General features: G+C 35.1%; 1 protein-coding gene across 7 annotated transcripts in view; it reads right to left on the bottom strand.

Annotated features, from left to right (window-relative positions):
* Positions 1 to 10,760: 10,760 nt before the first annotated feature.
* LOC121733777 (glutamate receptor ionotropic, kainate 2) overlaps positions 10,761 to 12,775 on the bottom strand; it is a 43,736-nt gene continuing 41,721 nt past the window's right edge. For 5 of the 7 annotated variants that reach the window (XM_042124126.1, XM_042124128.1, XM_042124133.1 and 2 more), the window contains one exon: positions 10,761 to 12,101. In XM_042124126.1, the coding sequence (XP_041980060.1) occupies positions 11,955 to 12,101 (147 nt within the window). In that variant the 3' untranslated portion in view covers positions 10,761 to 11,954. The remainder of the gene's footprint in view (positions 12,102 to 12,775) is intronic. The other 2 variants (XM_042124130.1, XM_042124132.1) reach the window with 2 other exon arrangements.

The following is a 12,775-nucleotide window of genomic DNA, read 5'->3' as shown; positions in this document are numbered from 1 at the left end:
TTATGCTATCGGAGAAGTTAATTTCGAGCCATATGGGGGTACCTACGTAGTTTGGTTGCGTTATGTCAAACCCAGCCGACAGATCACAATTAACATTGAATTGATATGACCCGACCAAATAACGTTGGTCTGTCAACTCCCTAGGAATAAATATATTTTTTATGAAATAAGGGGGCAAACGAGCAAACGGGTCACCTGATGGGAAGCAACTTCCGTCGCCCATGGACACTCGCAGCATCAGAAGAGCTGCAGGTGCGTTGCCGGCCTTTTAAGAGGGAATAGGGGAGGGTAGGGATGGGAAGGGAAGGGAATAGGGGAGGGTAGGGAAGGGAATAGGGTAGGTGATTGGATCTCCGGTAAACTCGCTCACTCGGCGAAACACAGCGCAAGCGCTGTTTTACGCCGGTTTTCTGTGAGAACGTGGTATTTCTCCGGTCAAGCCGGCCCATTCATGCCGAAACATGGCTCTCCTACGTCTAAGTTCAATTTCCTCGACGATACTTTTATTTAGGAAATAGAAAATGTTTGCTAGCTAGCCTGCGGGCAGCTACGGAGCTTACCAGCAAAATAACTTTAATATGACATGTAATACATTTATACCCTGATTCGATTTGACTCGCTTTTATTTGCTACATTTTCGATTGGGGAATATCCTCCGTTGCATTGTGCTTGTATCATTTTATTTGTAATCGAAGACTTTGAGTTTTCTTTGTCTTTGTGCTGGCTCTTTGCCAATTCTTTGTGGAAATCTGAGGGATTTATTATAAAGCTCTAACCGATATATCGCAACTTGTTGAATTGTATAAATGGCATGTTAATTCATTTACAAAGCCTATTCTATCCTACTTTAGACGCTTGAATAACTTAGATAGCATTTAGGTGCTGGTGAATTGAAGCTTTGATCAGTTTTACATATGAAAAAAAAACTTTTAAATTGCGTTGTCTTGTATTCAGACGTGATCTGGTTTTTAAAAAACAAACCTAAGACACAACCTAAGATTAACAATTGCACACATTCATAGTAGTTATATATTCAAGTGGCCACCCTTGAATATAAAAAATAACGTTATTTAAACATGACATGTCATTTGAATTTAGATTTTTTCAACTTCGTGTAAAATTTGATCATAAAATGTTAAAATTCGCAAATACGTTGAAGCTATTCAATTTCCTCCCACTAAGACGAGTCCCGGTGCAGGCGCGCTCATTTCCGCTTATAGCACCTCTAACATGTAAATTTCGCCAAAGTGTCATAACTCATAAAATATACAATTTTGAAAATAGAAAGAAAAGCGACGTCGTCGCCTCCAAGTCTGGATTTCACGCATAGAGCATGCCATATAGTTTACTACGTAACATTATATTAATAACTAGCGACCCGCCCCGGCGTCGCACGGATATAAAATATATAGCCACTGAAAAAATGATTAAAACCGATAGCCTATGATCCTTCACGTGGTCTACTTCTTATCTGTGCCAAATAACATAAAAATTGCTTCAGTAGTTCGCGAGATAAGCCCTTTCAAAATTTTCCCCCGTTTTTTCCACATTCTCCTATTAGTCTTAGTGTCATAAAATATAGCCTATATCCTTCCTCAACAAAATATGGGCTATCTAACACTGAAATAATTTTTCAAATCTGACCCATAGTTCCTGAGATTAGCGCGTTCAAGTTAGCCCTTTCAAATAATTTTACCCATTTTTTCCACATTTTCCTCTATTTCTTCGCTCCTATTAGTCTTAGCGTGATAAAATATAGCCTATAACCTTCCTCGATAAATGGGCTATCTAACACTGAAAAAATCATCACATTCCGTTGCGTAATTTTAAAGATTAAAGGGAACAATGGGACATGAGGGAAAAAAGCGACTTTGTTTTATAATATGTTTGGAGTACTTTATAGATATCAATAAAGTACTCCAAACGCATACTAACATCGCAATAAAAGCTCAATTTTGCATCTCACTATTCTATATACTAATAATAATATAAATACGAAAGTATGTCTTTAATAAAAATGTTGAAGCGATATTGATGAATGTGAAGACAAGTTTTATTTCAAAATGCATGGTTCCACCGAATTTCTGTATCAACAAAGCTACAGAAAACATCTAGTACTGTATGAAATACCGAAATTTCGAATCTTTGTTGTTGATTGCAACTGTATTTCTTTGAATATTTCTCAAGAAAATTTCAGTTCTAGGAAGCGAGGTAGTAAAAAATCTCGTTTCAAATACAAGTGTTCCATGCCGGTATGTTTCTTGGGGGTAAAGTAAAAAATGTTTTCGATATTCCAGATATCTTGGCCGGTATTTTACTTTGAAAGGCACTCGGTGAGAAAGTGTGAAATCCTTTGTCTAACTTGAAAGACAATATGAATACTTTTGTGTTGTAGAAACTATAGGTTACTCTCACTAAGTTTTGCAGTGTTTGAAAAAAAAACTTTTTAAGGGCTATCCCACTTAATATAATATGTGAAAATATCTTGTTCTGATGATGAATGAAATGCGAGTTGTACTTGCCCATGAAGGGTTCCGCAGCAGCAATAAGGTTTATTTTTATGAAATTAAAAGGTTTTTGATTTATTTTAATATTTCAGTTGATTTAATGAAAGTTAAATTAAGGTATACATTTTCCAACCAATTTTCGTTGGTAGTTTTTATAGTAATGTACATCATGTATTTTTTTTAGACTTATCATGCCCCTACTTTAGAAGTTAGAAGGGGGGGGGGACACATTTTACCACTTTGGAAGAGTCTCTCTCGCAAACTATTCAAGTTATAAAAAAATTATGTTAGCAATCTCAATATGATTTTTAAGGACCTATTCATAGATACCCTACACGCATAGGTCAAATGAAAAAAAATATTTTTGTTTCAGTTGTACCTATATACCCCTAAAATTTTAATATTTTTTTCCCATTTTTGTATCAAAATCTTAATGCGGTTTACAGACTACATCTACTTACCAAGTTTCAATAGTATAGCTCAAAAAGTTTCGGAGAAAAGTGACTGTGACATACGGACGGGCAGACAGACAGACAGACATGACGAATCTATAAGGGTTCCGTTTTTTGCCATTTGGCTATGGAACCCTAAAAATGATGAGAGATATAATTCACAACTCGACGATACGATGACACGACGAAGATTTAGCTAAAGATTTCTTCTTACAAGAAGAATTAACACCGTCTACGTCAATTTAAGGTATGTTACCTTAAATTTTAAACTCACCTTAATATAAAACGCCAACGTCTTTTATGATGAGCTTATCATAATATTTTTTAAACCTACATTGCTGTTTTCATATGACCAACCTATGAATGTGCATTGGATTGATGTTTGAATAAAGCATTTATTATTATTATTAAAATAATTGTACCTCTAGTTAAGGTAAAGGACCTAATAAAGAGAATGTCCTTCAATAAACATAAAGCAAACAAAGTAATAGCAGCACAAAAACCCTAAAACTAGGCCTCCCGAGAGATTTCATTCGGTCTTCATATAAAATTTATTAGTGACCCTCATCAAAAGATCAACTGAAGTAATTCTCTTAGATTACGATGAAACGTTTAAAATTTATACTGTTTCGTTAATTTTGCAGGAGCTTTTTATTATTTTAAAAAGATTAACATATTTCAAGTCGAGATTAACTTCAATCCGGAAGGCAATTTTCTTTTGTGTCTGTCGTACTCCAAAGACTCCGGTAATTGGTTTTGAATTTCGAACAATGAAACTTTTTAAAAGACATTTAACAGTCAGTAATAAATATAATAGTCGTGATAAAAATACCCACATAACAAAATTCAAGATAAATAATTATACTTAGCGGTATAAAATGGAGTTTTAACACACAGAGTAATAAAAACGGCATATCTCAAATTTTATTATAAAACTGCAGAGAATGGATAGTTCACATTCACAGTAATGATATTTTAAAACGGATCAGCATAATTGCGACGTTTAGTTAAAATGAATCGCCAGTTGCAGTAACGCAGCAATGGCGGCGAAAAGATTTATGCTTTACAATTAAAATGTTTAAAAGGATTTTATAATTACACCATGAAATACATATTGAAAGTCTAAAAAGTGTCGGGGTACTCCTGTTTCGTAAAAACACTTTACCGCGAAACAGGAAATAAAAAATTCCTTAATTTTCTAACTACGCAATAATAGGAATTGAATAATTAATAAAGTGTAACGATTCGGGATTTCTACGACATACCTACTCACAGCTAGGCGCGTAGTACTGTATTCTACGACATTCTCGTAGCTAGCGTAGCACGGTCTTCTACGACACACTCGTAGCTAGCGTAGCACGGTCTTCTACGACACACTCGTAGCTAGCGTAGCACGGTCTTCTACGACACACTCGTAGCTAGCGTAGCACGGTCTTCTACGACACACTCGTAGCTAGCGTAGCACGGTCTTCTACGACACACTCGTAGCTAGCGTAGCACGGTCTTCTACGACATACTCGTAGCTAGCGTAGCACGGTCTTCTACGACACACTCGTAGCTAGCGTAGCACGGTCTTCTACGACACACTCGTAGCTAGCGTAGCACGGTCTTCTACGACACACTCGTAGCTAGCGTAGCACGGTCTTCTACGACACACTCGTAGCTAGCGTAGCACGGTCTTCTACGACACACTCGTAGCTAGCGTAGCACGGTCTTCTACGACACACTTGTAGCTAGCGTAGCACGGTCTTCTACGACACACTCGTAGCTAGCGTAGCACGGTCTTCTACGACACACTCGTAGCTAGCGTAGCACGGTCTTCTACGACACACTCGTAGCTAGCGTAGCACGGTCTTCTACGACACACTCGTAGCTAGCGTAGCACGGTCTTCTACGACACACTCGTAGCTAGCGTAGCACGGTCTTCTACGACACACTCGTAGCTAGCGTAGCACGGTCTTCTACGACACACTCGTAGCTAGCGTAGCACGGTCTTCTACGACACACTCGTAGCTAGCGTAGCACGGTCTTCTACGACATACCCGTAGCTAGCGTAGCACGGTCTTCTACGACATAATCGACTAACTATAACTGTCGTGCTAAATTATTGTGTTACCATTACAAATGTATTGTTGAATATAAATATGTTACTAACTCAGAAAATGTAGAAGACGGCCTAAATTAACAAAAATAAATAAAAATAGTAAAACAAACAACACTAAATGCTGAAACAATCAACCAATACGAATATAAACAAAAATCTCACACTGAGTATAATAATTTGGGCACCCACTGTATGTATGTAACATGTATGTATATAACGTATGAGATTGGATAGTAATAAATTTAAAATATAACGAGTTTTCAACTCAAACATACATTGTTTTAATTGGGCTTCACCTGCTTATAATTCTAGTTACGATTAAGCTTTAGTTTAACACAAAACATTAATATCGGCCTAAACCAATACAGTAAAATAACAATTGTATACTATTATTAGTAAACTATTACATTAATAACAATCCAGTAATTTAATCATATTTGTATTTTGAAAAACTATTATAAATATTTTATTTCAAAATTAGTTCCGAAAGTGTGAGACTAACCGCCGTACTCAGAGACATTTAATTACAATTAACCTTCAATTTAAGGAAGAGTTTGACAGAATATAATGTATGTATTATGTCAAAATTTTGAATTAATCACAATTAAATAATTAATGTTCCACTCTGAGTGCGGCAGTAAAACTTTTGAAATAGTCATACACATTATGTCAAGTTAGGTACTAGCTTGGCGAGAAGAGCAAGCATTATGGCTAGTATACTTAAAAGCCTTGTGCCCAATTTCGGAATTACAACAATAAGTTGCTGGCTTTTAAATTTCCTTTGTTTTGATCAAAGTACAATTATAATTCGAGCGTTATAAGCCCCCGAAGCTCAACAATCCAAGTGTGTACATTGTACAGTCAACGTTAAAAGTTGGAGTATACTTTATAATAGAAAATAAGAATAAAAAAGTATTACTTTACTATATTATAGTACTTTATTATATTGGTCATAGAAAATGTTTAACAGGTGGTTGTCATATTATTACGGTTAATTAAATTAATTTTAAGCGTAATTTTGAATGATTTTATGTAACACAACAATGTTTCTTGTCTCAGAGTGGAGCGAGTATTATTACAAACTAGCTAGTTGACCGAGCTTTGCTCGGTATTCGATAAAACACGAATAAAATGACATTTTCTAAAAATTATTCCTAGCTAGATCGATTTATCGCCCCCGAAACCCCCTGTATACTAAATTTCATGAAAATCGTTGGAGTCGATTCCGAGATTCATTTATTATATATACAAGAATTGCTCGTTTAAAGATATAAGATAAACAGCTGAGTTCCTCCCCTGTATGATATAATAATTATGGGCTACTTTTGTGCCTACTTAATAGGAATATAGGTATCACCTATCTTTATTGCTTGCAAATATATTATACCAGTAATGCTAATGATGAAATTTTAATGTACAACCCTCTGCTTTGAATAATGTGTTGACGGCATTACCTTTTTGATTAATTATGCAATGTCCAGCCTTTGCTTTATACTGGGAGTTGCAAATCATTTTGAACCCAATTAACAAGCTCGTTACGCTATTAACAGAGTGTTCCATAAATTATAAATTAAATATAAAATTCACAAGAGAAAAAAAAACTAGGCCTTTACATCCGTTGTGGATGATTTATACAGTATTTTTCAGAGCGAAGTAACCACTCCTCAAATACTGTAGTGCCTGGGACAAGATTTTTAAATGTCCGTATGGTTGCCCAAGCGCATACGGCATTCTCGCATCATAGTCGGCCTAGTCCAGAGGAAGGAACTAGTCAATACGTCTGGGACCAACTATGTGCGGGTTTCCTCACGATGTTTTCCTTCACCGTACGAGCGTCCGTATTATGTACTTGAGATCAGAAAATGTCTCATAGGTACACGCCTCCACCAGGGTTCGAACCTGCACCCTCTAGGAGTGCGAACCGAAGGTCTACCCATTAGGCCATGGACACTCTCACAAGAGAAATCACTTTAAATATTAAGGTTGCTCACTCAAAATTATAACAGCGGGAAGGCCAATTACGGTACGGACCTGAGTCCGCATTACATATTAGGTAGAATTATTAATCGCTCTTTGAATTTTGCTTATTGTATAATATTACCATTTAATTCTACTAAAGAAATAATGCGATATCTCGGAAGTCTGTGTATCCTATCTTTAACTAGATGACCTCCCATCTAAAATAAACCCTTGCTAGTCCCTGGCCTTTCACGACTATTTCAAGAGTAAAATTTAGCAAATCAGTTCAGCCGATCGTAAATTTTAGCGGGGCTAACAAAATTAAAAAATTCATTATCTTCTTCTTGCTGTAAGTTAGGTACCTTTTTAATAATATTATGTTATTTTTTTAAATAAATTAATATTATCTTCCTTCCATTAAAACAGTTCTAATTTGCCTTATATTAGCTTAAAAGCTTAACTTATTTGTTATCTTAGGTTGTTCCTAGTTGGTTTAACCAACCATTTTCTGAGATAATAACTATTTATGTGCCTTTTACGAGATTACAAGTATCACACCACACTCTTACCATAATCGTGGTAGTGATTTTAGCGTACATATCCGTTATGACAGATATTTTAGTAACCATAATGTTAGTAACGATATACGAATTTTGACCTCTCGTTCTCTTTTGATTTTTTTTAAAAGCCTTGTGCATTATTGTATCAACAGATTGCCTCGTGTTCCCAAACAAGCGAGCTGGGACGTTTGAGAGCTCCTGATGGATTTGAAATTGATCTGCCCCTGGGAGCTCAACTAACTTTTGTTCACAGAATATAATAAATCATTTGCCTATTAACTGCGTACACTTTTTATGCTTTTTAATCATTTCGTTTAGATTTTTTTTATTTAAGTAAAAGATATAAGAGCGAGTCGTCAGTTGTGCATAAATTAGGAAATTGTTTTATGGAAACGTTAGTTTTAGAGTTAGTTTACAAAGAAATAATCGAGGCGCGTCGTGTTGTATCGCTGTATTTAAAGAAAAGATTGCAGCGTCTCCTCATTTCTTATTTTGGTGTGACCTTAAATATTGACAAAGCGAGTATAGTGTGGATTGGATTTGAACTTTTTTACGTTTCTCAATATTACCAATTCAAAGACATTTTACTGTTTGAAATATTATGTAATAATATGTATCCAATATTCTGTATTCTATCTTTTATTTAATGTAAAAACATACATACGCTTACCGCAACGTTCAAGATAAGAGTCTTAGAAAGCCGTAAATGCTTACGTCACATTTACCTAATAAAATTGGGATAACCGTTTAGAATTTATAATTTTAAAATATAAAATTCTATGATCTATCGTACCATTCTATCACATCATTTTATTACATCACATATTATTGAAGTTGCAGTTAGTTTCGTCGCGTTCTGCATCTAAAATACAGTGATTGATAGAATCTACGTAATTTGGTCGAATCACGGTTTTAATGGACTTGATATAACCAGACCAAATAACGTAGGTCCGCTATCTACCTGTACTTCAATTTTTCTGATATTACTTGATAAATTATTATGCTTATAATGTTTATAGCATGTCACGACTGTATAAAATGTTTTTTAATTTAAACTGCTTTTATAAAATATATACGTATATTAACGGTATATTAACTTTATAACACGGCCCATAAAGTTAATATACCTATTGACTTTATCAAACGGCCTTTTGTATGCACAGATTTCGGGAACTCCAGCTTTCCATTCGGTTTTTCCTGTAAAAACCATAACGTCATACATAATATTATTCACTTTTTTATAGTTTTACAGTTTTGCAAACGCTTTTTCTGTGTGTGATTTTTATGAAACCGATGAAATAAAACCTACTTATATTTGTATTATGAATTTAAAAAAATCCAGTACTTACATAATTTCTATTTTGACGCCTCCGTGGTCCAGTCTTTTAGACTCGAGACTCTTGAGTCTTGACTCGGAAGTCGTGGGCTCGATTTCCATGTTAAAATTTTGTTTCCAAGTTTGGCTAGGAGGCTGATCACGTACTTGTTTGACTAAAAATAATCTTTATGTGGGACGGTCAGTTGTCCGTGTCTCATAATTGGTAAGTCGGTATGGTGCATATATTTGGATAATGTAAGTATCAACATCAGCTCCTGTAAAGGTAGGCTTCATTTGAAAAAACCGACACTATTGCCAAAACATGTGTGGGACGCATTTTCTAATGTGATTCTCCAAGCTAGAACGCAACGACGAAATCCTTTTAGTTCGTACGTTACACAAATATAATTCGTAGCAAAAATCACTTTTCCTTTCAAAGCCGGGACCGGAAACCTCATACGTCTATGAATTTTGTCGTTTCATTTAACGCTTTTAGTGCCTGTTGAAGCGAATATTTCGCTTTTTCACCTGATGGTAACGAGAACTAAGCTTTGATCCCGTTTTAACCAAAACTACAATTTGCACATTTTGTAATGAAAATAATAATATAATATCTGTTAAGTTTGTGTAGATATGGATAATATTTATTAATAATATAACTAATACCTTAATACTTTTGTTGTACCATTCGATTTTATAAACATAATATTAATAATATAGTATACTAATGAAGAATTGAATTTATTATATTATATATTGATAATAGTGAATCGTTTAAAAATATAACGAAAATTGTGAGAATGATTCCAAATTTAATGAGGTGGTATTTTATGATTCTCAGAATTTTCTTTCATCAATTGTTTATCTTGAAATGAAAAACATATTTATATTAAACAATTTATTTAACTTTGTAGTTATAAGCCTATAAAATGTTAAAAAGAAGTTCACTGGATTTGGCACAAATTGAGCTGATACATCGATTGCTTCAGTATTTAGGGCTAATCAGGGTACATTCAGATTTCAGATGCAGGGTAAATTCAAATATTTCAAGTTAACATAATGAAGGACTCTGTGGTTGCTTGGCCCGAATGTGACACAATAGAAAGGCAAATATGTGAGATATGCTATTTATTGTGCCACAGAATTATAAATTACTCGCTGATTTAGCGTTTACTTGACTTATACCCTGTATCAAAATTTGCCCTGACTATCCCAACTTAAAAATATTATTTACACTCATTCGTCTTTCCCGTGGTCGTTTTTTGAATACTTTGGTAACACTACCCACACTACTACAAATATTCTTAAATAGATTTTATTGTATCATTTCGTTTCTAAAGCCCGGTCACCGAACACATAGAAAATTTGCGAGCAAAAGAGGCAAGCCAAAGATCAATGAATTTCCACACATTCGATGACCGGGCTATATAATCAAAAGTTATCCTAACAATAATAACGTTCAGAGTTGTTTTACCTTGTACTTCTACGAGAGTAAACCTTATAATGTTGACGTAAAGTTCCTTTTGAAATAACTCTGAGCACGCCAGAATGTCTTCAAATCTTGTCGATAGAATATAGGGACAGCACATTTCGTCGCGTCTGTTTTGACGTAAAGAAACGAAGGAAATAAATGAAAATGGAATGGACAACAATCGTATGAAATTGGACACGCGGACGACATAAAGTGACGTCATCACATACATTTATTCATTCAATTTCATTCATTAGCATTCGTCATGCACCCGTTTGGAAGGGGATGGTCCAGATAGCCACATAACTACTTATAGTTATGTGCAACATTTTTAGAGAATGAAGATTAAAAAATATATGATATATCGTAATATTATATTACACTTTTTTTACTTTTTTGGGCTGTCCCTACATTCAGTATTATTTACAATAATTAATTATTATCGATGTAATAAGTCAATCATACGTTTATATAAAACACTAGGGTAAATACTATTCGGAAATTATGTAAACGATTTAGTAAACTTGGTAATTGTAATATTTACACGTAAGTCGTACCAAAATTGGCACACTGACATTTGGCAGATTCTTAATTTTAAGTTTTTCTAACAATAACTTGGAAATATTGGCCTATAATAATGGAATGTCATATTTACAAAAAGTATCAAGGAATTGGCTATAATATTTAACAAACTATGAGGTATAACAACAAAATATCTGCTACGTACGAAATTAGGCCGAGTACACATAATTCATGAGCAAAATAAATTATTTATGAGCAAAAATACTAAAGTGTTTTATTTCTCATTAATTGCTAAGGAAGATATTAGCCGGTCTATTTTAATATTATTTTTATGAAAAAATAAAAAATACATAATAAAAAGGAACGGATGCGTGTTATAGATTCGTAAGACTCCTCGTTGCTATTTCCTCGAGGCGTCTCTTCAGAATACTAAATGAGTTATTCGGTAAAATATTTACTCGCCCGCCTAGATTGTATTGAGCACCAATTTAAACTATTTCTACGTGTTACAGCCAACATTTTGGATTTATTGTTTCGTATAAACGTTGATAAAAAGGATTTTTATTTTTATGCAATGTTGGATTTTGTACTTTTTGCTAGCGTTATCTAGATTTTTCAACTGCAAAGCAATGTAACATGTTTTATTTAATGAAATCGTAATAAATGATAACCTAGACGTGATGAGAAATTGATACAATAATTAACCTTTGACAAAAGTTGAACAATTAATGTATGATAGAATATATAAAAGCTATAAGAACACAATATTGGGAACACTAAAAATGTACTAATTTCTACACATTTAAATAATACTGGAATATCAAATTTTATTGAATATCTAAAAATTAACAATGAAATCAGCAGAAAAACCACAAAACTGCAGATAGCATGCTCCAATTTTAAACTTTCAAGGAGAAACACTTCCTTTCGTGAACAGTGTACACTATGCTTGGAATAACTTACGTCACAACATTATTGTTACCGAAGATATGGTTTATTTACATCTAGTCCAGTCCATCATCAGCCTACACATCGCTGGGCGAGGAGGCGTCGCTCGGGCGCTAGTGGAGCTGGCTCTTGGTGCTGAAGCCGTAGTGGAGGTAGGGGGAGTCCGCCCCCTCCCGTCCGCCTCCTGTCCCCGCACTGGCACCGCTGGGGCACTTCAGTGCAGAACGGAGCTCAGACGCCATTTCCGAGCAGAGAGATGCCTGGATGGAGGAATTGAAGTTCATGTATTTTCATAATTATTATGATTTCCAATAGAATCGCTGCGCTTAACAAGGTAAGACATATGAAGCGATTCTATTGGTACTCAAAACACATTAATTATTACGCAGCTCCATTGAAAACATAGGATAGGTTTAAGGCATAAAGCGAGCTTAACGCTGCGCTACGTCCGCTTTAATTATAATTATCGATGAGAGTGATTCATAAAATAACTTTTCTTATTACAGAATTCTTCGCTTTCGCATCGCGGTGGCTGATCCTAAGCCCCAATTTCACCAACGTCTGTTAGTGCTAACAGCTTGTTAAAATGTCAAGTCTTCTCTTTCATTCATAAGAAAAACGAAAGAGGTAACGTGATACTAATTCGAGCGTTAAATTTAACAGTCGTTGGTGAAATTGGGGCTTAAGGTACAATCCCGTGCATCGCGATCGACTGTCGTCGGCCGCTCGCGACAATAGTCAATGTATGAAAATGTATTGCCATACATATAGCGGTGCCCCGCTTCCAAGGACGGCGACAGACGCGCGCGGCGGACGACCGTCGTAGGCCGCGCGCGACCGTGTCTTGAAGTTAATATTATGTTATATTAGCCTTTCGAAGCGACCGTCTATAGCGTCAGTGACACCGCGACAATGAAAATTGTATGGTTTGGAG

The sequence above is a fragment of the Aricia agestis genome, chromosome 14, assembly GCF_905147365.1.
Source record: "Aricia agestis chromosome 14, ilAriAges1.1, whole genome shotgun sequence".
In the NCBI taxonomy this organism is placed as follows: domain Eukaryota; kingdom Metazoa; phylum Arthropoda; class Insecta; order Lepidoptera; family Lycaenidae; genus Aricia; species Aricia agestis.
The sequence above is the reverse complement of the archived record's forward strand: the minus strand, read 5'-3'. Positions and strand labels throughout refer to the sequence as shown.